Source organism: Balearica regulorum, chromosome 4 (genome assembly GCF_011004875.1).
Source record: "Balearica regulorum gibbericeps isolate bBalReg1 chromosome 4, bBalReg1.pri, whole genome shotgun sequence".
Classification (NCBI taxonomy): domain Eukaryota; kingdom Metazoa; phylum Chordata; class Aves; order Gruiformes; family Gruidae; genus Balearica; species Balearica regulorum.
Genome location: NC_046187.1, coordinates 24,329,130 through 24,352,735, shown reverse-complemented (window position 1 = coordinate 24,352,735; position 23,606 = coordinate 24,329,130). Strand labels below are relative to the sequence as shown.

The 23,606-nt window shown below is 40.3% G+C and overlaps 1 protein-coding gene across 4 annotated transcripts in view; it reads left to right on the top strand.

Annotated features, from left to right (window-relative positions):
• EGF (epidermal growth factor) overlaps window positions 1-23,606 on the top strand; it is a 60,724-nt gene that overhangs the window by 29,562 nt on the left and 7,556 nt on the right. The window contains exons 10-23 of one of the 4 annotated variants that reach the window (XM_075751446.1): window positions 184-309; window positions 1,292-1,428; window positions 3,263-3,411; window positions 5,005-5,109; window positions 6,858-7,081; window positions 10,207-10,374; window positions 11,141-11,290; window positions 11,730-11,879; window positions 12,505-12,621; window positions 13,668-13,793; window positions 14,880-14,999; window positions 16,780-16,930; window positions 19,577-19,741; window positions 23,263-23,365. In XM_075751446.1, the coding sequence (XP_075607561.1) occupies window positions 184-309; window positions 1,292-1,428; window positions 3,263-3,411; window positions 5,005-5,109; window positions 6,858-7,081; window positions 10,207-10,374; window positions 11,141-11,290; window positions 11,730-11,879; window positions 12,505-12,621; window positions 13,668-13,793; window positions 14,880-14,999; window positions 16,780-16,930; window positions 19,577-19,741; window positions 23,263-23,365 (1,991 nt within the window). The remainder of the gene's footprint in view (window positions 1-183; window positions 310-1,291; window positions 1,429-3,262; window positions 3,412-5,004; window positions 5,110-6,857; window positions 7,082-10,206; window positions 10,375-11,140; window positions 11,291-11,729; window positions 11,880-12,504; window positions 12,622-13,667; window positions 13,794-14,879; window positions 15,000-16,779; window positions 16,931-19,576; window positions 19,742-23,262; window positions 23,366-23,606) is intronic. The other 3 variants (XM_075751447.1, XM_075751448.1, XM_075751450.1) reach the window with 3 other exon arrangements.

Below are 23,606 nucleotides of genomic sequence, written 5' to 3'. Positions count from 1 at the left end.
GATTTCATTTCACTAGACTTTTGCTTTTAGCAGAAGGCCTTTCAGTAAATCTGTCCGTCACTGAGATGCTTTGCAGTGTAGAAATCCTAGGCAGAGTGAATCCTGCTCTTGCTTATACTTCTGATTTTGTTGTATTATTTTCTTAGAATGTCAAAATTAATTTCTTCAAATGCTCTGTTTAAGGTTGTACATCTCCAGATAATGGAGGCTGTAGTCAGATATGCTCTTCTTTAAGCCCATCCTCCTGGAAGTGTGCTTGTTTTCCTGGATATAAGCTTCAGCGAGACAGAAAGCACTGCACTGCTATAGGTTGGTATCTTGGTATGCCTGCATATTTCTGCCAATAACAGCAAAACCATTTTAGAGTCCTTTAAAGTGGATTGCATGACTGGATCCATCTTTGTACTGGTTCTGGGTTACGTTGTGAAACTTGGGAAGTATTAGTTGTTTGGAAAAGTAACCTATTACGGAAATATACCAGAACAAGCACCAGTATATGGTTCCGTCTCCTTCAGAGAAGATTCAGTCTATTATCCAACTTCTGCATTTCACTCTGGGCTCCTGTACTGTGGAGGTCTATCTGCATTATTCAGGCTTTTGTGCCTTCATGTAAATGTGGGTGTAGTTTCTGCCCAGTGTTACAGAATTGGGGGGTGAGGTGTCTACATTTGGAGAACAGTCTGTTGAAGGACTTTCCCTACAAGGATATTTCTCCTCCACTGGCCACAGGAAACCCAGGTATGTGATGTGATGTTTGGATTCCAGACCCTTCTGTTTCTTCTGAGCAAAGGGCAGACCCTGGTGAGCAGCAAGGTATAAGCAATTGCATGAGAGACAGGAGGAAAGAGAAGTTTGTGATTTGTTTCAGGAATAAGGGAAAAGCTTTAATTTTTTTTGGAGGACAGCATTTTTCTTGCTTTTACCGTGAAAGGATTCTCACGTGCAAAAGTCAAGTCTTCTGGCATTTATGGTGATGCTGTGAAATGCAGAGGGAAGATTGTCTTGAGGCTAAGTCACTCAGCGTGAAGTGCAGCGGGGCTAGAGACTGCCTTTATCACAAATTTTGAGGCTGTTCTTGGTCAAAGTACTGATGCTGAAAACCTGTATTCACGTTTATCTTTGGTTTCTGAGGCAAGTGGAATGTAGGACAAGGGCCTTCATTTCTTTGTGCTTGTGTTTCTCATTTTGTCTTCTGCGGTTACTTACTTACAGTAAGTGCTGGGTAGTGATACAGGCTAGAGATCACTTTGAACCCAGTGGGATTAACAGATCTGCAAATTCTCATCAACAGGTCCTAAGCCATTTTTGTTATTTGCAAATGGCCAAGATATCCGCCAGATCAGTTTTGATGGAACAGATTATGCAAGTTTACTTGACTGGCAGATGGGAATAGTCTTAGCACTGGACTCTGACCCAGTGGAAAATAAGGTAAGGCATTAAAAATGAGAGGATTTTGAAGTGTTGCAAGGACAAATGGATTGTGCTTTCATGTGCCTTAACCTTTCTGCTGTCAGTGATCCAGATTACACATTGTGCTGCTTGTTGTGCTGTTGCCTGTCCAGGAGCACAACGGGTACAGGATGCCAAACATTAGTTGAAGAGTTTCATCCTTTACTTACCAGTTTAATGGGCTTTGTACATTGACATGGCTAATTCACAGAGAATTTGGATTTCTAAATTCACTTCAGGCATGATTTCAATTTCAAATAACTTTTGTGTGATTGATAGTTTTCTCCTTTAAGGTTTCAGTACTCTTTTCTGGAAATAAATTGTAGTTTGTTGATTTTGTATCAAACAACAGTATCTTTTTTCTGTACACCTATGTCCCACAATCCCTACTAAATGTAGGAGTAATCTTAACAAGAATGACTTATGTCCTGATGTTATTGAACAAAACTGCTGAACACTCACTGGGTTTATTGTTCTTATGAAATATATTCCTCATATTACAAGATATTGCTGTTGGAAACGGGAGTTTTCTCTGCAATAAAGAGCTGTATGTATGTGTGGCCGGATCCCAGTGCCCTACTCCTTGCCTGCAGAGGTGGGAAGAAGTTCAGCTGCGCTTTGCTAAACCTTCTGTGGCAGACAGTTTGGTTTTTTTCCCATGGTGAGACTTACACTGTAAAAGCGTTACAAAAGATACTGGATGGTACAGTGAAAGCTGATGAGGAGCTCAGTTAAGTTGCTGGAAACATCTCAAGGCCTGGACGGACACAACTAAACAAACGAGAACGTTGCCAGATCTGCGTTACAGGAGAATTGTTTCAGGCGCTGCTGGAACATCGCCACTTGCTCCTGAAATAGGGCCCTGCTGGGCAACTAGCAGTTGTTCTGTGCTGTGCCGGATATAAATCAGCCGCACCGGTGACGCTGGGTGCGCGCTCTTGTTCCGCTCCATAGGGAGCTCTGGGGTCGGCGGCGCGGAGGCGATGCGCCGTGGGCCGGCCGGGTTGCAGCAGTCTGGTGCTGGTGGCACAGAACAGAGTAAGTGCAAGGTAAATTAGCTCTGCATCGCTCTGTGCTCCCATGATAATTGCGTTTTAGCTGGTTTAATGCTAGAGGCCTCCCTCCCGCTTTGTTTGGCTTCATGGTTAGCATCAAAACAAAAAGTTATTTGTTTTGTTGTTACCATTTGCAAAGAAAGCCTCAGCAGTGCTTTGTACATGGTTCTGCCACACAGTGTTTGGCTCCCTCTGGGTATCAAATACAAGACAAAATTTTTTTCCTCATCCTTGGAAAACACAAACCTAGTTTCCCCACCAGCAGAGAACCTCTTCTGGAAATTTTAGAGCCTTGGGGGGGGGGGGGGGGAAGAGGAAATTATATAACTCCTTTTCCCTTCCCAGCTCCTTGACACTCATGTGCTACCAACCTCTTCTTCCCACTCCCCGCTTTTAAAAATGAGCAGCCAGTGAAATAATAACATGCTGCTTTTTGCCCACTCCTACTTTTGCTTCCTCAGCTGTCCTTCACGTGAGGTAGCTGAAACAAACCCACAGGATATTCAGAGGGCTGTATATAGGGCAACCAGGATTTACAGCTAAGCACAAGCTGCCTGTAGAAGTCATCCTGGTTGAAAGATAAGTGCCTTTTTATTTGATCAGGGATCACAGGTTACCTGTGCAGCTTCTTGTGAATAAGCAGTTCAGGGAACTTTCAAGATGAAAAAGTTATTTTAGAAATGGAACTATTAGATAAGGGAAATGGAGCAGAAAGTGAGACGGGAACTAATAACACCTCATTTATTATTTCTTCACAGATTTACTTTGCCCACACCGCCTTGAAATGGATAGAACGAGCTAATCTGGATGGCTCAAATCGGGAAAAAGTTATTCATGAAGCTATAGATATACCCGAAGGCCTCGCTGTGGACTGGATTAACCGTAAATTGTATTGGACAGACAGAGGGTACATGCTCCACAGTGCATTTATGTTGAAGCATGCCATAAAATATTTGGAATAAATGACTGGTGATACAGAAATAGCTGAGATATCACTCTAAATTCAGTAACGCTTCACATTCTGATTGGGTAGCTGTAATCTCAAGTATATACAGTTGGAAGGTTCTTTAAAACTGAAATGCTGGAAGTTCATTTTGAGTCTGCTATTGTATTTTTATCTTTGTCTTTCCAAGAAGCAAGGGTTTGGACACAGTTGCAAGGAATCTAAAGCATGTGCTGCATGTATACATATATGTATGTCCACATGCACATGTGAATATATATATGTATACACTCATATTTATATACACACACTGCATGTGTGTATATATCTTTACGTAGATATAAATAACGAGTATTACTGCACTGAGTACATCTTGGACAGAAGTCAGCATTGTTGACAGCTAGAATCATGCCCCTTTAAGCTAACGTCAGGCTTTGTCAATTATCTCTGAGAAAAGAGGAATGGCCACTGGCAGACATTATGGCTTCGCATTTCAGCTGATACCCAATCTTAAATGCAGAGAGAAACAAAATCCACCTTTGGTGAAAAGCCAGTGTCAGATCAGGACACATAATGAAGACTCCTTGAAGAGCGGTCGTGATGTTTCAGTGTGACCCATGTTTTATTAGTCAATAAAAAGTGGTTTTGAACGTCCAGATCACCCTCCTTCGCCCTTTTAAATATGCTGCTAGTCCACTTCCTTGCTATGAAGTACAATCTTGTCTACATGATTGTACTCCTGTATAAATATGCCAGCGTTTCTTGCGAAATGGGAAATTGTGGTGCTCGTCTCAAGGGTGAAGCCATGAATTGGTATCTGCCACGTCCTTCTCACTCACTGCATTTACCTGCTTGTATTGCACATTTGCACAAATATATTTCTCCTTCCATCTCTGTGTGGCCTTTCTAGGCAGGTTCAGGTGGGCATGGAAGGCTGTAGACTTGCTTTCAGGTAGAGGCTGATATTTGTTTGGCAAGGTGAAGTCTGTAGCAATAAGCAGAGTTTTCTGGAAAAAAGTTGGATTGTGAGACTGACAATGTAGATTCTATACTTGACTCTCCCATCGATTTTATGAGTGATCGTGAGGGCCTTAGCTTCATTCTTTCCTGTAAAACAGATATAATGTGTAAAATGCTTGGTGATTTCTGGATGAAAAATGCTATATAAAAGTACTACTTCAAAAAAGTCTTCATACATTTGATAATATCCTTCAGTTAGGAGCTTGTTTTCCTCCTGACTCCCTTGAAAACTAACATTCATCTATTAGTGATCAAACTTCCACCTCATTATTTGCCCAAAAAAGGAGAACTTCATGTCTTCTGCAGAGCAGCAGGTATTTTATCATCATGCCCGGGACAAGATAATGAGGATGTAGCATGAATTACTTGATAAAACAACTATACATACCACATCAGCAGGATTATTTCCTGTCACTGTAAAGTTATTTATTACAGTTCTGTGCTAAACTAAAGCAATGCAAAAACTTAGTATGTTCTGCCTGAGAAGGTAATTAAAAAGATAGCCAGGAGGACCTAACAGTGCCCTGTGTGTTGCAGGAAGGCATGCATCGAAAGGAGCAACCTGAATGGAATGCAAAGAAAAATGATCATCTGGGAGGATATCTCCCAGCCGCGAGGGATTGCCGTTCACCCATTTGCTAAGTAAGGAGTGATAAACCTGCGTAACTGCGTAATACTTGGGGAGGCTTCTTAAAAATGGGCATGCCAGCCTTGCCCTTCTGGTAGTCAAAAAGTGCATTAGTCTCATGTTAGGAGAGTCAATGCCTTGCAGAGCTGTGTGAACTGCAAGGTTTTATTGCTGGGTTTCTTTTGTGAGTTGAGACAGGTTCATTTCTCATATAGATTTAAAAAAAAATACCAGCAGCATTAAATATATTGTATGCAGTTTAAGCTAAAGAAAAGCATGAACAGCTGAATTTACCCTGACATTTGTAAGCACCACACTACAAACTTCGATGGTTCCACATCTATTAGTGTGAAGAAGGTAGTCACTTTTAAGTAGTGGTGCTTATAAAGGATTTTTTTGGACATGTTTCAGTTTCTGAGGAAGCTAAACCAAATCCAATTGTGGAGATGTGTTGATTTAAATGCACCTTATATCTTCTAATATCTAATACATCCAATGCTGAGATGATCACAGGAGTTTTTGAATGTTTGAACTCTTGATGAAATTCTGGCCATTTTAATCAATGGCAAAGCCCCGTGGATTTCAGTCAATACGCCTGTAGTAGGATGGCTTTAAATCTGTTGATTTGTTTAGTATTTTTTTTAATGCTCGTATCCTGCTGTAACTAAGAACTGATGAATGAAGCTGAGTTGGGGAGGGTGTTTTGTTAGCTTCACTCTGTACATAAAAGACCTGAAAGAAACTCTCAGTAGAGACTGAACGTGATAGAGACATTTTGCAAATAAACTTTTAAGAACAGGTAGGTTCAGGGAGATTGTTTTTCAGAATTTTTGGTAGAGGCAAGGGCTACAAGGGGAAAGGGAGGAGGAAAGATCACTGAAACCTTTCTTGTTAGAAAGTTAATGGTGAAAGGAGGAACAAACATTATAGCAATATCTATATTTGTAAAGTCAGTATTAAAGAGAGATCTGAGACACAATTAAGACTATTAAGAATACTGATCCCTGCATTGGCTCTAGCAAAACTGCTCATGTAAATAAAACTAGGTGAATCTGTGAGTTATCTCAGTAAACCTGACAAAGGCAGCTAATGCCTATGACAACTGGAGTTCACACTTCAGAAGTAATTGGTTCCTGTAAATGGTAATAAGTAAATGGTTTGGCTATTTCCATTTTAAGTGGCCATCTTGCACTGCCTGTTCTTCAAAAAACAGTAAGCACTCAGGAATCAAGAGGGAGACCCTGAGAATCATGATTCTATTAAAAGAGGAAAAGAGGCTGGGCCTGATACTGGTTTATTTTTGAAAACACAATAACCTGAGGACTCTTGCTTGCTTTCCACAAGTGGTGGGTAATTTTGGTTCCATTTGTACATTGTTACTTCTTTGTTTAGACAAGGGGCTGGCTAATGCATCGTCTTCTGTTGTCTGGGTTTGCTAAACCACTATCACGAGTCACGTGGAAAATGCAGAAAGCAGATATGAAGGGTTAGCAGTTAGCATAGGTGGGAGGAATTGTTTTTCAAAGGTTTTGTGGCAACGAACAGAGTGGGGATTCTGCATAAGTCCCAGTGTAATCACCTGGAGTCTTATGGCAAGTGTTAAAAGATCAGCAGCCAATATATTTGCTTGAAGTGTGCGCTTTTTCTCACGTGCCTCAGGCCTCTATTGCTCTGATCTGATCTCTCTGCTTTGAAAGAACTCCATGGAGAGGAGGACAAATATTTACTTACTGACTTCCTGTATGCATTTTGTTTTTTAAAGGAGATTATTCTGGACTGACATGGGGGTCAATCCCCGAATTGACAGCTCTTCGTTAGAAGGCATCGATCGCCAGGTTATAGCCAGCACTGGTCTGGTGTGGCCCAGCGGAATAGCTCTCGACTACTTAGCAGACAAGTTGTACTGGTGCGATGCTAAGCAGTCAGTGGTTGAGAGCGCAAACCTGGATGGTTCTGGTCGTCGAATTCTTGCACAGAATGATGTAGGTGAGGCTTTGGGCTTGATAATTACCTACTACTGCTTGTCAATGTGCATGTGTATCTGCATATGTGACCGTGCATGCAAATTACTGGCCAGCAGCTGTGCTGTATGTCCCATGCAACTCTGTGTTGAGGTTAATGGCATCACTTAGTTCTTCATTCTGTCACCCAGCTGACTTTTATTTATCCATTTTAGGAAGAGAACACTTTTCTGACATTCTCTGCTTTTACTAATCAGCCCTTTTGCATTGTACAGAGAACTTCTCTGCCTTCATAGAAAAGTGAAAAGAAGGAAGAAGTGGAAAATGTGGTTTGCTTGTTCCATGCGTGGCTGCTTAGTGTAATTCAGGTGTGCATACAAAACATGGGCAGGTCTCTTGGCTCAATACCACAACCGTGGTGGGTAGAGACTTTATGGTTACTCTGTTAGGCAGCTGCCATTCTAGTCTCTGCTCTGGGAAGGCTTGTGTTCATCTCCTAAGCCAGATGCCCTCCCACTTGTTTGGAGGTGAGCAAAATGAGGTCTTGGAGGAAGTGATGTTCTCCAGTTCATAAGACATCGAAAGCCCTGAGCAGAGTGACTTGCCAGCATTCCTCTCTTCCCCTCTTGCAAGTGTTCTGCTTTACACGCCACCTTGCAACTGATCTGCAAAGGAGGACCTTGAAGCCTGTTGAAAGTTTCACTTTATTTCTCCACAAGGAACGCGACAGTGTCTTACAGGGAAAAAACAGAGAAGGAGAGCTAGAAACACTGGAGAAACACAGGGTAAGGGAAAGGAGGTAGGCTTAGAGCAGTGATACAGATGTTTGGAGGTGGGAGGAAAGGACATCAACACCTGATGGAAAAAAGTGAGAGAGATGAAGTGCAGACCTGTAGGGGTGTGAATTTAGAGAAGCAAAGAGACTTGACATCCTGATGTTTTGCTAATGCTGTTAGTGAGACCAGAATTCAGCTTCTGTTCCAGGAGAGCTGTACGCTGGAGGGTGGGAAGGTGGCATCTTCTCGTTCGTAGACGTCCTGCTGTAACACGGGTTTTTATTACAGCGGCTCCCTCTAGTGCCCCTGTACTGAGAATTCATTCAGTATAGCTGCATGCAAAATAAGTAAATTATTTCTGCTCTTCTGCTAACCCCGTTTTCAGCTGTAAGTAAAACAGCCTCAAGGCATTTTAACAACACAACCTTTCCTTTTGTTTATGCAATGGGTCGGGTTGCACTGTCGCAGAAGGAGTTCCTGTGATTATTAACTGTTCTTCGTATCTTCATTGATGACACTACACTTATTTTTTTAATCCTTAATGTATTTATAAGTTAAGAGGTTCAGGAATTGCTGGTCAAAGTGGGGTGTTTTTTGTTGATAGTGGAAGCTATAGACCCTAAAATTGTGAATAAATATCTGGATGGGGACAGTATCCAGATCTTGGGCTAGCTGCTCAAATTTCATGGAAAGAAAAGCTAAGAAACATGCCCAGCAATTAAGCATGGTTCAGTGGAGGTAGTGAAGTGCTAACAGAATAAAAATATGCTCTTCAACTTAACCTTTAAGGACACTTAAACAAAGTCTTAGAATTTATATGTAGGAGTGGACTTTTTTTTCAGTTTATTTGTGATGCGTATTTAAGATGTACCAACACATACTCCTTCTCCAAGGTTCTAATTTATCTGTTGTTTTGTTTGCTTGGCTTTGATTTTTATTTTAAATTTTTTTTTTATTTTTTTAAACTAATAACTTTTGGGTTCCCAATTTCATTACCTAGTCGAGGCCTACATCAAAAACCAAAAACACAGATCATAAAATCGTGTGCCTGCAAAACATATTTCTCAGAGAGGCTCAGACAGCAGTGGTACAAAGTGAGGTGCATATTCAGACTCTAAGTAAAGACCAGAACAAAGAAAACCTGCTTCAGCTAGGAAGCACCCACTCTGAAACCAGGTGGATATCTGTGGAATATATGTTTTTACCTTCCATTAAAAACAGTTACCCAAAGGCTATCTTGAAAGCAGGAGACTTCTAAATTTATAGAAAGAATGCATAGTCCCATATGGACTAATGACAATTTTCTATCGTGACAGACATCTTAAAAAGAGTGAGAATCATTTTGCAAAGATCTTTGTAAGTATGTCTGCCCTTATATATATGAAAGTGTCCTTTGGATACTGAATGGCTGAGCTTCTCTCTGGAAGTCAAACTAGGGATCTGAGGTTTTTCTAGTGCAGATAATGTTGTGGTACCAAGGAAAACTTGCTGAACTATGAACTTGGGGTGAGATTTCTCTCACCTACTGTTAGCCAGGTAAGTGTGAGGTGCCTGGTCTAAGCTGGTGTCTAGTTTCCTGTTGTAATTAGCAAAAAGTGAGGAAGCTACCTGGATGACCTGTTGCATCCCATGGTATGTGTTAGCTGTTACTGTTAGCTGGCTGACAGATAGTGACTAACTGGTCACAGCCTAATGCTGCTAGTTGGCTGAAGTGAGGAAAAGGAATTCCTCTCTTCAATTTTGCACTGTGATGAATTGGCTAGTGAATGTCTGAGCATGTTTATACGTACATCTGGACTACTGTGTTGCACTCGTGTGTACTTTCGGCACTTGCAGAGACCACACACTGGCTTTGGAGTCCTACCATGAGTCAGTGGCTATAGTGTCTGTAGCTCCCAGGCTGCCCTGTGCTGGTACACTTATGCGGTATGACACGTGCCATGAGCTCCTCTCCTCCCTGTTATGTGAAGACTGCAAAAGGAGCTGTGTACCTCAGCAGTTCTGTGCTGGGCCACTTGCTGGCAGAGGAGGGAGGCACTCCTCTTCTGAAAGGCTGATCCCAATGCTACTTTAATAAATGATGATGTCTGATGTAGAAGCATCTTGTGGATTTGATCTGGTTGGAGATCACCAGCAGTATAGAGACTGTACTGAGCCAGGCAAGTGTCATAGGCTCCTCTGCTAAGAGCATAATTAACGTGCCCGTGGTCCATCATCCACGGCCACTTATCCGTCCCCATGAGACATCAAAGTGGAGAAGTGGCTATGGCTATGCCACTTAGGAGTAGACCTGTATGCAGATACTGCTTTTGTTTACATGGTTTCTTATGTATGTTCTACAGAGGTAGAAATGAGAAATCTAATTTCTTTGTAGGTCACCCTTTTGATGTAGTGGTGTTTGAAGATCACCTTTGGTTTTCTGACTGGGCTAGGCCATCGCTAATGAGGGTGGACAAGAAGACCGGCCAAAACAGGGTACGTCTTCGAGGCAGCATGCTGAGACCCTCATCAATGGTTGTAGTTCATCCTTTGGCGAAACCAGGTATACTGCAAAAATTAAGCAGTCATTCCCTTCCAGCCTCCTTTTGTTTAGTGATATCAATAGAATAGATGTCCTTGGGGAGAGGATTATCTTCTCAGAAACAGGCTCTTTAAAAGGCCTTGCATAGTCAGACTGGCATTTATTGAAAGCATCATCTGGGCATGTGTCCCAGGAATACTAACAGATTTTGTGTATTTATGATCATGCCCAAGAATAGATGCTGATCAATTGCCACAAGGCCACTATAGTCTTCTAATTCCTATTTATCCTAGCTTATTATCACCCTTCATGCATACAAATAATAACAAATGACATGGAGAAAGATTTTGTAAGATTTATTAATTTTGGATCAAATAATTTGTTTTCTATTGGGAACAGTCTCCCTGTAAACAGGAAAAAGTAATTCAATACACCAGGATTGAGAGAAGGTAATCACAGGTTCCCTGTGCCCTTGTAATGTTCTTTCAGGGAATGTTAAGACTCTAAATATTAAATGAGAAATAATAAAGGAAATTTAAAAAAAAAGTGATACATTTATTAGATAGAGAGTATGCAAATCTGCTTTCCTGCCAGAGACTAGGTGATCGATGCTTTACCATGTGCATCTGTTTTTAATTAAAAAAAAAAGAAAAAAAAAAAAGAAAAAAAAAAGATGTTCTAGTTTTTGTCAGTTCTTATTCTTTTTCCAACTGCTTCAACTCTGCACAGCTAAAAGGAGATGTGACTGAAGAAGCAGCTTGTTAAGTTGCCTATTTTTCTGCATTAGGGGCAAATCCTTGCCTTTATGAGAATGGAGGCTGTGATCAGATCTGTGAAAACAATTTTGGAGTTGCCCATTGCATGTGCCACCCAGGATTTGGGAAAACTCAAGATGGAAAAACCTGTCATGCTCTGGATGCTTCCAGCACAACAGCAGGTACAATCCTCCAGTTCCAAAAAAGACCGTCCCCATACCCTTGAGGATCCTGACAGCATTGGAAAATATTCACTCTACATAATGAGTTATGGTTTCTCTGAAGAATGCAACCACTGGGGTGTTGTCCTAGGACAATAACATGTTGTTTGACCATTGTAATTTTTCTCTAGGCATATTAGCAGTAAGAGAAATGTGTGCAGTGCTGACAAGTATTGTGAGCAATGAGTTGCATTTCTTGTCTTTTGTATTTGAGAAAACCCACTGGTGAATGGTTTTAGGAATAATTTGAAGCCAGAAACAGGCTAGCCTGAGGGGATACAGATGGTTTTTTTAGAAGGAAACCACCATGATTTTTGGAAAGTAGACAAATGATAGAAAGTCAGAAAGTTAGTTCAGTAGATTTAAACAGTCTGTGTCACTTCTTTCTTGTCTTTTTCAGGAAGCGTCTCTGTGCGCAAGGCAGCAGTGCCGATGCCAACACCAGAGACCTTGCTCTGGAGCACACAAAGCAGTGGGATATTCGAGGATACAGACAGTGGGGAAAAGCAGAAAATCAGCATTTTGTTGACGGCTGAAATCATGGTATCAGGTAGAGTCTGATGATTGTCTCCCTTCTATTTACTGTGAAGCTCTAAACAGGTTTATAGAATGGAAAGAAATCATAGGCCTTAAAGGAAGAAAGGCTCAGTGTCAAGACTGGTGACATTCACGCTCTTAAGCCTCTAACAAGAAGTTAAGTCTATGCAATTATGCCGGGTAGGAGTGCTTTTTTGTTTGTTTGTCTCCATGTTCCTTCTCTATGTCAACAAAACTTCATCATGCTATGCAGGCCTAGAGAACAAACATTTCTAATTTGGAACACTTGTGAAAGTCTCTCCCTTAGATTTTATAGGTATAATAAGTTCCTCTGACCAAAATTGCAGTAAACCCCATTGAATTCTACATATTTACCATGACACTAGATCATTAAATTGTACAATAGGTTTTGCATACAATATTCAGAAATCCTGATACTAAATGAGACTTCGAGTCTATCTAGACAAAGACAACAGCCTGAATGATTGTATTGGCTGTAGTGGAGAGCTGTGTTTCAAACTTTAACTGTATGTTCTGGTTTTCTTGTTGGTTGGTTGGTGAGGTTTTTTTATATATAGTACCTCCTTTGACCTGTCCAAACACATCTAGTGGCTTTTTTGGTCTTGTTTATGCTATAGATCAAGATGACTGCACTGCACTAGAATGCGACGTCAACGCACAGTGTGTTTTGCTGGAAGATGGTGCTATGTGCCAGTGTTTGAAAGGATTTACCAGGAAGGGGAAATCATGCTATGGTAATAAAAGACATTAGTACAACCTTCTGGAAAACTGTAGATTGGGGGAGAGGAAGAAAATCTATCTTTTCTCACATTGGTAGGTCTGCTGCGTGGGCCATCACAGAAAGGTCAATGGTATTCTTTGTTTTGAAAGGGATGATGAGCAGAGAGCACGTGAGATGAAATGGCTAATTATCACATGCCTTATTTTCCCCTGAGTTATGAGTGTTAATCCTATTAATATTAACAAGCAATAACAGGGATAATAGGAATAAAAACATAATATATTTATTTGTAAAAATTGCCTAATTGTAAAATCTCAGTCCATAGATGTGATAGTTGATGTATAATTTAGAAGTAGGTATTAAGGAATCTCTTAAAAATTAGTATTCCTGATGTAATGTTTATATAAAAATGCTGCTCTTGTTTCTTTCTAGCACTAGAAAGGAATTCTACAAATCAGATAACACAGTGCTCAGAGTAATCTTTAAGTTTTTGGACTTGCATACAACATAAACGGAAGCACTTTGTTGTCTCATAAAGACCAAGACAGGAAGGCATTAGAAACAGAACAATTTACCATTTGGTGGCTAAGCATGAAGACTCACAGGAGTCTGTGTTGCTATGGAAAGGAAAAAAAAAAAAAAAGGAAGGTGAAATGGGTGTAAATTTTTTTAATTGTAGTACTTTTTTTTTTTTTTTAAGCTTACGTGTTCTTTCTCAAAACAAAGTTTCTCTCTGAGTAGGGTTTAAGAATATAAGGCTAGTTTTGAATGGGATCATTCCCTTCAAATGGGATTTTTTTGAAGAAAGTGGTATTTGTGGAACTTCTACATCTCCAGTTGAAAGTAGCTGGTTGACTGTCTTAGGCTCTTTAGAACATCCCCATGAAATTTCATACCAAGAAAAGACCACAAAGCCCTTCTCTTGCCATTTGCTTCAGACGTACAAATGACAGGTGACAGCATTGTCTGAGGGAGATCCATGATGTAGACATTTCTTTTTATTGATTTACCTGATGGTTTCATGACCCATGTGTCCCGTCTCCTTGTTTTGTCTCACAGATGTTGATGAGTGTGCTGTAAATATGGATCACTGTAATCGAAACGTTTCGAGCTGTATCAATACGGAAGGGGGCTACGTCTGTAAATGTCTGGAAGGCTACACTGGAGACGGAGTCCATTGCTACGGTACGGGCACATGTGAGGGCTGTGCTGTGTCTGGAAGGCTGAGGCAGGACAAATGAGCAAGAGACATGTCTTATAATTTGGGCTAGCCTTGCACCAAGCTATGAAGCTGTCAAATGAGCTATTCTGCTTCTTTTTTGAAAAATCTGGAAGGGATATGGATCCTAACAGTGGCTCCCCCAGACAGTTGACATTTATAATTTCTTCCTTTTTGATCCTTTCCTTCCTGTTTGAAGTGTGGCAACCTCAGCAACTGATCAATATGCAAAGCCTGTAGCTGTCAGTGGATACCTGCTCTCGCTGTTTGCACTCTTTTTAGTAGCTACAGCAGGAGAGCAAGGAAGAGTGAAGGGGAGGGAGGAAACGGAGGCGAAACAGTAGAGCTTTATTGGAAATCGTTGCCATGAATATAAACGAAAGCAGGTATTGAGTGTGTCATAATACTCATCAAATAATTCCAGGTTGGTTTAATAGGTATGAAGTTCAAGGTGTTGACACTGACAACTTGAGTACATTTAGAGTCTTGTTAATAATCAGATCCACAGATTTTCCCATCCAGCTCTAATGCCAGTTCTTAAGTTCATTCCTTACATTTCTTAATTTTTTAAATCCTTTTTACTAGTAAATATGAAGGAACAGGAAGCTTTTTTCCCCCCAGTATTTGACTGGCACACAGTTTGTTCAGAGCTTTATGAGTCTTGTCTTCTTTTTTGTCCTTTTCTTTTTCCTTTCTCCTTTATAGCCTAATTCAAAGCCCATTAAATTTGACCCAATTCTTACAAATAAGTCTTCTCTTCAACTCTGCTGTACTTGTCTTGTTTCATGGGGAAGCCTTTCCTTCCTTCTCCCTGTGGAGAGCTTCTGTAGCAGCATAGCATGCTCTGAGAGGCTGGGGAGGCCATGATTACTTGGCGTCAAACGTATGCTGGTTGCCTTTCTGTTGCGTTTTCCGTGAAGGCGTATTTGCAGAGGGAAGGTCTTCGGTGTTTTTCCCCACTGCCAGGAGACTGCAAATGCTGCAACTGCTGCCCTTTTAACCGATGCTCTGAGGTATTTCGTTCTTCTAACTGCAGACTGTTTGGGTGACAGATATTGATGAGTGCAAGACGGGGTCCCACACCTGTGGAGAGAACATAACCTGCATAAATACAGAAGGAAACTTCACTTGCTCATGTGCTGATGATGCTTCTGGAACTGGCATCGGTTGCAGTGAGTAAATGGAGTGAGCAATTAAAATGAAGTGTCCCTTAACTGACAACTGTGTTCTTGGATAAATTGTTATACCTGGAAATTAGGGAAACCCTGTATAGTGACATACTGGGCAGCTTGTGGATCCATTTAGCATTGCCTGAGGGAGGCTGTTTTGAGGTGCACTGAGAAGACCAGATTCGAGTTTAGTTTGGAAAAATCTATATTAAGGTTCAATGCTTATTTTTACTATTTAATTGTAATGACACATCTATCTAATAGCCTTTGCAATCAACTCCTTGGAGGTAACAGTTTTGGAGGTGATTTCAGTCTGTGTCATTTTTCAAACTCCCTGTGCCTTCTTTCCCTCAGCAGAAGGCTAGCACGAGCACTGCACATAATTTAAGTCCCATTTATTTCTTCAGAATAAGCTAGTCTTTCAGATCCAGTGGCTAATTTTTCAAAAGGGCTCTGAAACGGTTTAGAAAATCTGGTTACCTATTTAATGAAGGGAGCTCATGAAGGTTCAGCACTAGTGACTATCTGATCCTTATTTCAGTGCTTCAATGTGACAGCAGCATTCTCTGAAAATGCGGAGCCGAGTGACTCATTTTCTTACTCTGTGTCAGCCCTCTTCATCGGAGTGAGTTTTACTTCAGATCAAGTGACTGTCTGATGATGGAGGGACACTGTGTGATTGTCACAGATCTGTTTCTGCAGAAAAACAGAAGGAAAATATGGCTTTTTAGAGTAGAACACCTATCAGGATCCCCACCCCCTTTTCAGTTACTTAAGCTTTCAGTAGTTTCAGGTGTCACTCAGGAAATGATGACTTTAAATGATGCATGACTTGGGAGTAATGCCTTCTAGGTCCCTTAGCTGTAAGTCTTATCTCATGTCTTCATGGGTGTTAAGATACTGTTTTAGTTCTTTGCCTAATAAGTTCTTTTAGCAAGCTGAAATTTTCTTTGCAGAATGCAGTCACACCTGGGGTTCACTAAAAACACTCATCCCTTTCCCTTTAGGCTCTTTGCCATGGCAGTTCTCCTGCAAATGAAATTTTAAAAAACAAATGTCATTGAAGGTCATGTTGCAATAAAACTGGTGTGAGTCATAAAACTGATCCCATAAACGTATGAGAGCGTTCAGGCACATTTCTGCTAAGCCATACTACTAGAAATTCTTTGCCATGTAGATGTTTGGTTCTGACCTATGGATTTGCTGTAGCATCACAGTAGGCAAGAAAGTGCTCCTTTTCTGTAAGGGCATGTCTGCACTGTAGGTCACGCTGTGCAGAGATATTAGAGCTACCTTTAAAACTAGCTGGTTTGGATATCTGTGTAGGTGACAGTGTGTGCAATTCAGAGCAGGCTACAGAACCCTTTGAAGAACTGTGTCAATAGAGTTCCCTGCTTCCCCAGTGATGCTGTTATCTGTACCTGAGGTAGCTGGAAACAATAAAAAATGTGATCTGCAGTCACACGCATATGCAATCAACTGGACTGCCAGTGCAGTTTCTCTTCAGAGCTGTACTCACACATCTAAACACACAGAATGCAGCCAACCTCTGTGGGTCTTTCATTGCAAATCTAGAATCAAGCATATTTAGTATTTTGATCTAAAGTTCTATGTGCCTAAATTTGATAAGCAACATAAGCAAATAGGTAAAACACAAGTAACTCGTTGAAATTAGAGATTTTTACCTACTTTCCTATCTCAAAATTCTAGAACTCTTTTGTAAGATCATGTTGCCAATGCAGCCAAAAGTTTAGAGATGTCCTTGTGAAATCCTGTATTGCAGAATCTACCGTGTCCCCCCCTGTTGTCAGCAATGAATACTCTACACACTCTGTGCAAGGTGATGTTGTAGGATGCCCTCCTTCCTACGAGTCATACTGCCTCCATGGTGGAGTGTGCAATTATGTTTCTGATCTACAAGACTATGCCTGCAAGTAAGTACAGAAATTTGTATTGCCTGTGCTGATGAATGGTATCCTTAGGGCTCAGTTGAGTGCAGACTGTGAAGTGTTTGTCCATAAATTATCTGTTCATCACTCATGTTTGCAATTATCATTAGACTCTGCTCTTTTCTGTAAGTGATCGCTGTAAGTTTCTGTAAGTGGTCACTCCATTCACACCTGTTACAATTAATAGTAGGATTGGATTTGTTCCCTAAGCACTCAATGCTTTGCTTTGGAAATGTGAGATAAGTTGTTAAATGACTTGGTGCTCATGGCTTTATGAAAGAGGTGCTTGCTGTCTCTCCTGTAGGTATTGTGCTGACTTGTACCTCCTTGTTGGCCTTGCTGTTCATGTGTAGCACTCACTGGAATGGAAGAGGACACCTCTGCCTTGTCTTCTCTGACTGGGACCAGGGAGGAGAAGTCTGGTGTCAGCATCTCCCCTTACAGTTTGAAGAGTCTTGGTCTCTGGCAGAAAGGGTACAACATGATAGTCCTCTTAAAAACAGAGTAGCAATGAGACCTCAAAAACGAGACCACCTTCCTCCTGTCAATATTTCTGTGTGGCTTAATTCCTGCTTCCCCAAATGCAGTTACTGATAAAAACAAAGAGAATCTCATATCTCTGACCAAAAGTCAGCCTTGGGCTGGTCAATGTGATGGCCTAGTCCCATGGGGTAATAATTTCTTCAAAACCATTAGTGCTAAAGCTTAATTGTGTAAGTTGATTATATGTGAATCTGTGAATCTTTCTTCAAAATCAAGCATAAAAGTGTTTACAGTGGGACAAATCCAATGCCTGCCTCTTCCCCTGGGGTCTCGCCTGGTAGACGAGGACCTGTGCAGGGGATGGATGCTGTTCCATAGTGGGCAAATCTCCCTCTGTGTGAGGGACAGACCCTGGAGTGAGGAGAGCGAGCTTTGTGCTGAAGCGTTTCTTTGACCCACCATCCCCCCAGATCTTCCTTGTACTGAATGGCAGGAACCTCTGCACTAGGCCATTCCTGCAAGCACTGTCAAATCCTAGGCTTTCTTATTTTTAAGTGTGAGTGGTCTCCCCTACCTGCAGACCTCTGTACCTGCAGGAGTATGAAAAGAATCTCTCTCATGTATATACATGGGAACAAAATGGATGCTTTGTGCGATGGATTTCCTAAGCTCAGCAAAACCATTACAGGAGATGGACTCATGGTCATGTCCGGTATTTGTTATGAATTTTTAGTGTAAATTTTTTGAGGCATTGAAAACTATCTTTTTTTTCATCTCATTGAGTTTCTCCTGTTGAAACTGAAGAGTCTACAAATGCAGAACTTTCAAATTGGATCTTTTTGTCTTTTATTTGTGCATAACAAGAATCCAAATGTATGTATTCTTCAGTTCTAGAAGTGGAAGCCGTTTAAAAAATTAAGGAGCAGCCATGCTTAGCCATGTTCTTGGGAGTCAGGGTTTGTGTGTGGACCTTGCTGAACTCTCACTAGATGGCAGCATTCATTCATGTAGGCTGTAACGTATTAAATACCAAAACGAAGTCCTGGAAAAATGTTATCTAGCAAAAATAACATACCAAATGTGATTTGTATTTTAATTAATAAAAGCACTTACACTAGAAAGTAGATCTTCTAGCTTGTTTGGAATTTATTGTGATCTTACACTAAAAAAAATAGTATTTTTCTGCCTTCCAACATATATGCATTCTAATTTGTGACAGAATGAGAGTGCTTGTGCCTGATTTAATAATGAATGCTGATATAATTTTTTCATGACATTAGGTAAGAGATGCTGCAGGTTTAATCATGCTTCTTTTGCTCATTTGACTAGCTGTTTTGGCTTGAGTAAAGGTAGACTGATAAGAATTGTGAGAAGGATTTGAGCCTATGTTGCTGAGAAATTGTTATGAATTGGGTAGACTTTTCATTTTTCATGTTTATTATTTCCTTTTTTGTGTCTCACACCATGGACAGTAAAACTAGGCTGAGATTCTTTTTTTGGTATTTTTCACTTTCTAGTAATTTTGATTTGAGGGTTTTATGCACTGATAAGATATTTCTATGTTGGGTTTTAGAGTGGTAAAAACAAACAAATAAACAAAAACTATCTATAAAAGAAGCTTGTATTAAAACTAAACTATGAAGATATTTCTAACCCATACATTTTTTTAAAACACTTTCATTTGTTTTTTATTTTAAAGTTAGCATTCAGATTAAAATTTGATTCCCTTAACCAAATCACTCTGAAAATATAAGTAAGTCCTATATTGCCTATTTCAAAGAAAGGAAAACTTGCTGCTGGGCACAGTTAAATGGGAAATCTTAGGGAAATACTAATCAAACATCAGGATTTAAGAGAAAATTATTTTTTTCTATTCTTTATCCATTGGAATCTGGAAATTATAATTTCTCTGTATAATTCTGTAGGTGATTCAATAGCTTTACAGTAAAAAAAGTCTTTTAATATTGAATTCTACAGGTTTTGACAGTCATTCCTTTAAAGTCATTTTGTCTTCACCACTACTAAATTCAACCCGATATTTCCGTAGTGGTTGCCAATGGTAAATCAATACACAAGGTGAGTGAAGTGATGATCTGAGGTTTTTTCCTGTGCCGCCAGTTACAAAGTGTGCTCACTTCCTTTTGGCAGCTGCGTGACGGGCTACGTCGGGGAGCGGTGCCAGTTCAGCGATCTAGAGTGGTGGGAACAGCAGCACGCCGAGCGAGTGAAGATGCGGAATATCACCATCACAGTGTGCGTAGCAGTGCTGGTCCTCCTGCTACTGCTGGGGTCCCTGGCTGCCTACTGCCACAGGTAGCGCTTCCAAACATGTGCCGGGAACGTGTGGCAAAGGGACCGAGGTGCTGCTGACTTTCACAGAGGGCTCATGGCAAAGAACATGAGCTGTTCCTCATCTAGTGGAAATCACCATATCATCCTTGTTACTTTTCAGTAATTGGATCTGTGAATAGTTCAGAAAGTTCTGGCGTGTCCCTTGCTTGCAGTACTCGCATTGGTGTTAGCGAGTGATGTGTGTCTGGGGGGAAGAAGAATACTTTATTAGGTTTGAAGAGGAGCCATAATTTGTATTGATGAGAGCGTTCAGGAGCATGCTATTTACTTCTTCATTGGTTTTCCTCAAGAGCTCTAGATGTCCGAAACTGTCATGGTGGGGCTTTGCTCTTCTCTGCTATCTATCCCATTAGTTTGGGTTTGCTTCCCTTTCAGTGTAGAGTGGCACTTGAAAGGTTCCTTGCCATTGAGAAAAGCAACGTGCTAACTTTCCAATAGCAAACTTCCACAGTGATGCCTCCAGCAACGAATGTGAAAGCAGTTTTCCTGGCAGTAGAAAGAGTAAAATCAGGGATCTGAGCCTAAGGCACATCTGTTGTAAAAGTAGTCCCTGGCATTTTCTGTGGCTGTAATGAATTGTGCAGGTTTGGGATTGTTATGGCAAAGGAATCCCCACAGCCACTATTTAAGAACCCAGTTTGATGTGAAATTAAATGTTATCGATGTCCCTTGCACTAGAAATTATTCACCATTTAATAAGTTAGAGTGTTTTGGCCATGACCTTGGCAGAAATCTGTTCTCTGAGGCTCTTGTTTAAATGCAAATTTATATTTAAAAATAAACAAACAAAAAGCCAGACAGCAGCCAAACCAAGAGTGTCCTGCTGCATGCTGACCTACCCTCTGTGTGCAGGGGGTTTGTTTGTGGTTTAGGTTAATTTTAAAATTAGACTCTCCTGGGCATGAAAAGTTAAGCTGCAAAAGAAGTTAACTATGGAAGCTAATATTTTCCATTCTTATTTAGTGATTCCTAGCATATTTAGTCTGTAATAGTAGAGAAGCTGTCATGTTTCTTATTTTCTATTAACTAACTAATGGTGGAGGTCCAGAATTAAAGCTAAGCACATCCTGGAATTCTCACGACCTAGAATTCAGAGGCTAATCAGTGGAATGATACATGCAGAATAGACAAACTGTGAGATTCATATATTTTCTACAGATGTCATATAAACTGTCATGAAAAAAGCCAGAATATGGCTGGTTTTAAGGTGTGAAGATACTCATTCTCTTCCTTTCCTCCATCTTTTGTCATTTCTCCCTGATTTACCTTTCTTGCCAAATGCTTTTGATCAATATAACTATTTACCTTGACAACAAGTTTTCAATTACATGCTTGACTGAATTTGTACTGCAGCTATTACTAGCATAACTAGATCGAAATGAAACCACTGACCTAAAATCTCTATTTAACTGGAGTCTGGAAACCAGTATTTGGGTTGAAATTGCTATATACTGCTTTTTCACATAATCTACTGTATTTTGAAATGTATCGATTAAGTCTGTAATAGTCCTGTTCCTTCCCCTGTAAAATAGAGATACCTATCTCCTTTTAATTGGAGGAAATGAAGTTGGAGATCTACACCTGCCAATTTGAAAAATGTGTGAACTGGAGGCCAAGGATACCAAATTATTGTGTTGGTTTGTTCGATGACTGTAGCCTACTGAAGAGCATTGTGTTATTCTTAATGTTAGGTTTATGTAGTCTGACTGTATAGTATGCCAAGTTTCCTAGCTTCCTTGGGAAGCAAGGAAACAACTCTTTTCCAACAAAAAAACCCAACACCTGAATCACAGATTTAATGCCCACAATCCCTCCACCTCAACTGACGAAGGCTATGCAAAAATTGACAGTAGGGCTGGTGTTAGGATTGAGTAGGACTGGTACTAGGATTGAGAAATTCTTGGCCTCTTGCACGGTCAACTAGATTTCACTGCCTCGTCTGCTTGTGCTCAGTCGCACACGAAGACTCCGATGCCCGCCAAGTCCATCTGGCATCTGTTACTCTGCATGCTGTAAAGTAAGATGTAGAATTAGTGATCTTCGTGAGCGGGGCATCCCGCTGAGGACCGTGTCTATGTGTGAGCTCTGTGCAATGGATTTTGCGACTCTTGAGTAATGGATTCACGTTTTGTCAGCACTATGAGCCGTAATGCAGAACGGGCACATCCAGCTGACAAAACATGAACAACAGCCTTGCTACAGCATCAGGAAAAGTTAAAATGGACTAATTTACCTTATTTCTCATCATTCTGCTCTGTGGATATACCCTCAGATCCGACACCTATTTGATTTCATATTAGCAGACCTAGTCTTATCCTCTACTGGAGACAATAATATTTTTTTTAAATGTTTGAATACAGAGGAACATGTTATAGAGAATCTGAGGAGAAAATCCATGGCGGAGACAGGTCTTTTTTGTTTCCAGCAAAAAGAAAATTTTATTTACATTGTATTTTTGTGAAGGAAGCAACATATGATAATTACGACAAATGCGTGTTCCCACTTAGTATATGAATGTGATGTAGATATAAAAGGAAAATTAGTATTTTCTTTGGTACAAGTCTATTAAATTTCATTTAAAATAGATCAAGTAAAAGGATGTTATAATTTGAGACTTCCGGAATTTGAAGAGTGTAACAGTAATTTTGTTAGCTGATGTCTCGGAGGGGAAAAAACATGTATGTAAAGTCAGTAAAGATGTACTGGTTTGGATCTCAAGCAGTGTAAATGAGCTCTTTCTTATGACCATGTTTTCTATGTTGGGGCATATACGGGCTTTTAGTACTGGCTTATAAGTGATTGCTGTTTAACTGCAAAAATAACAATTTTTGAATTTATGGAGCTAGTCACTTAGAGCTGATTATTTGTTTCCTTTTCCAACTCCAGGTTGTACTCTTGGCTTTTTTCCCTTGAGCTAATTCTGTTGGTCATGCTTTTTCCTGGAAATGTCTTCGTTCCGAGCTTTTTGAGGCTTTCAATTTGTTTATTTTACAGTAATTTCTGAAATTGTTGTTTTTCATAAATGATGCAGATGAATGCAGAAGTGACTTTCATAATTGTAACTATCAGTGGTGTACAGAATACAGTCAGATTTTTATTTCTGAGCTTCACCCACAAATGCTGTTCATTGTATTGACTGAAACATAAATCTTTATTAGAGGAATGTATTATAAATAGAATAATATAAGAAAATGGAAAGGGGTAGTTGTAATTATGAGGCCTATTGTTTTTTCTAATGAATGACCCTTTACAGATGGCACAGTAGAACAATCATTTGTTCACTTCTTACTGACGACTGTTTCTGACAAGCTGTTTGTTTTAACTACTGTGCAGTAATTGACAGTAATACACCCTTTCAAACCAACGAAAAAACCCGAAATATATGTCCCTTCTGTAAATACGAATAGAATAATGTGTGAAAGGAAGCAGCTTCTGTTCCTCCCAAAGCAAAATAATTTGTTTCTGCTTTTGTTCTGTTGCAGAAGTCAAAACTTGTATAAGAAGAATCTCTATGCAGAAGCGATAGGAGATGCCAGCAGCCCCACTGACAATGAGAACGTGACACCTACTAGCAACAAGTCTCGGGTAACTATATTAATGTGGAGTGGAAAGGGAAGCAGGAAGGATCAAAGAGTGTTAGGGATCCACTTGAGATTATCCATCAAATAATTCACATCTTAAATATATTAAATAACTGCTACAGTCATCAAGTGCTTTGCTGTGAACCCTAGTTCATCTTACCTCATTGTTATCCCTCAAAGTTCACAGCTGCCTGGATGTATTGCAACCATTAGCCAGTGTTATTGTTAGCTTTGAACACAACAGT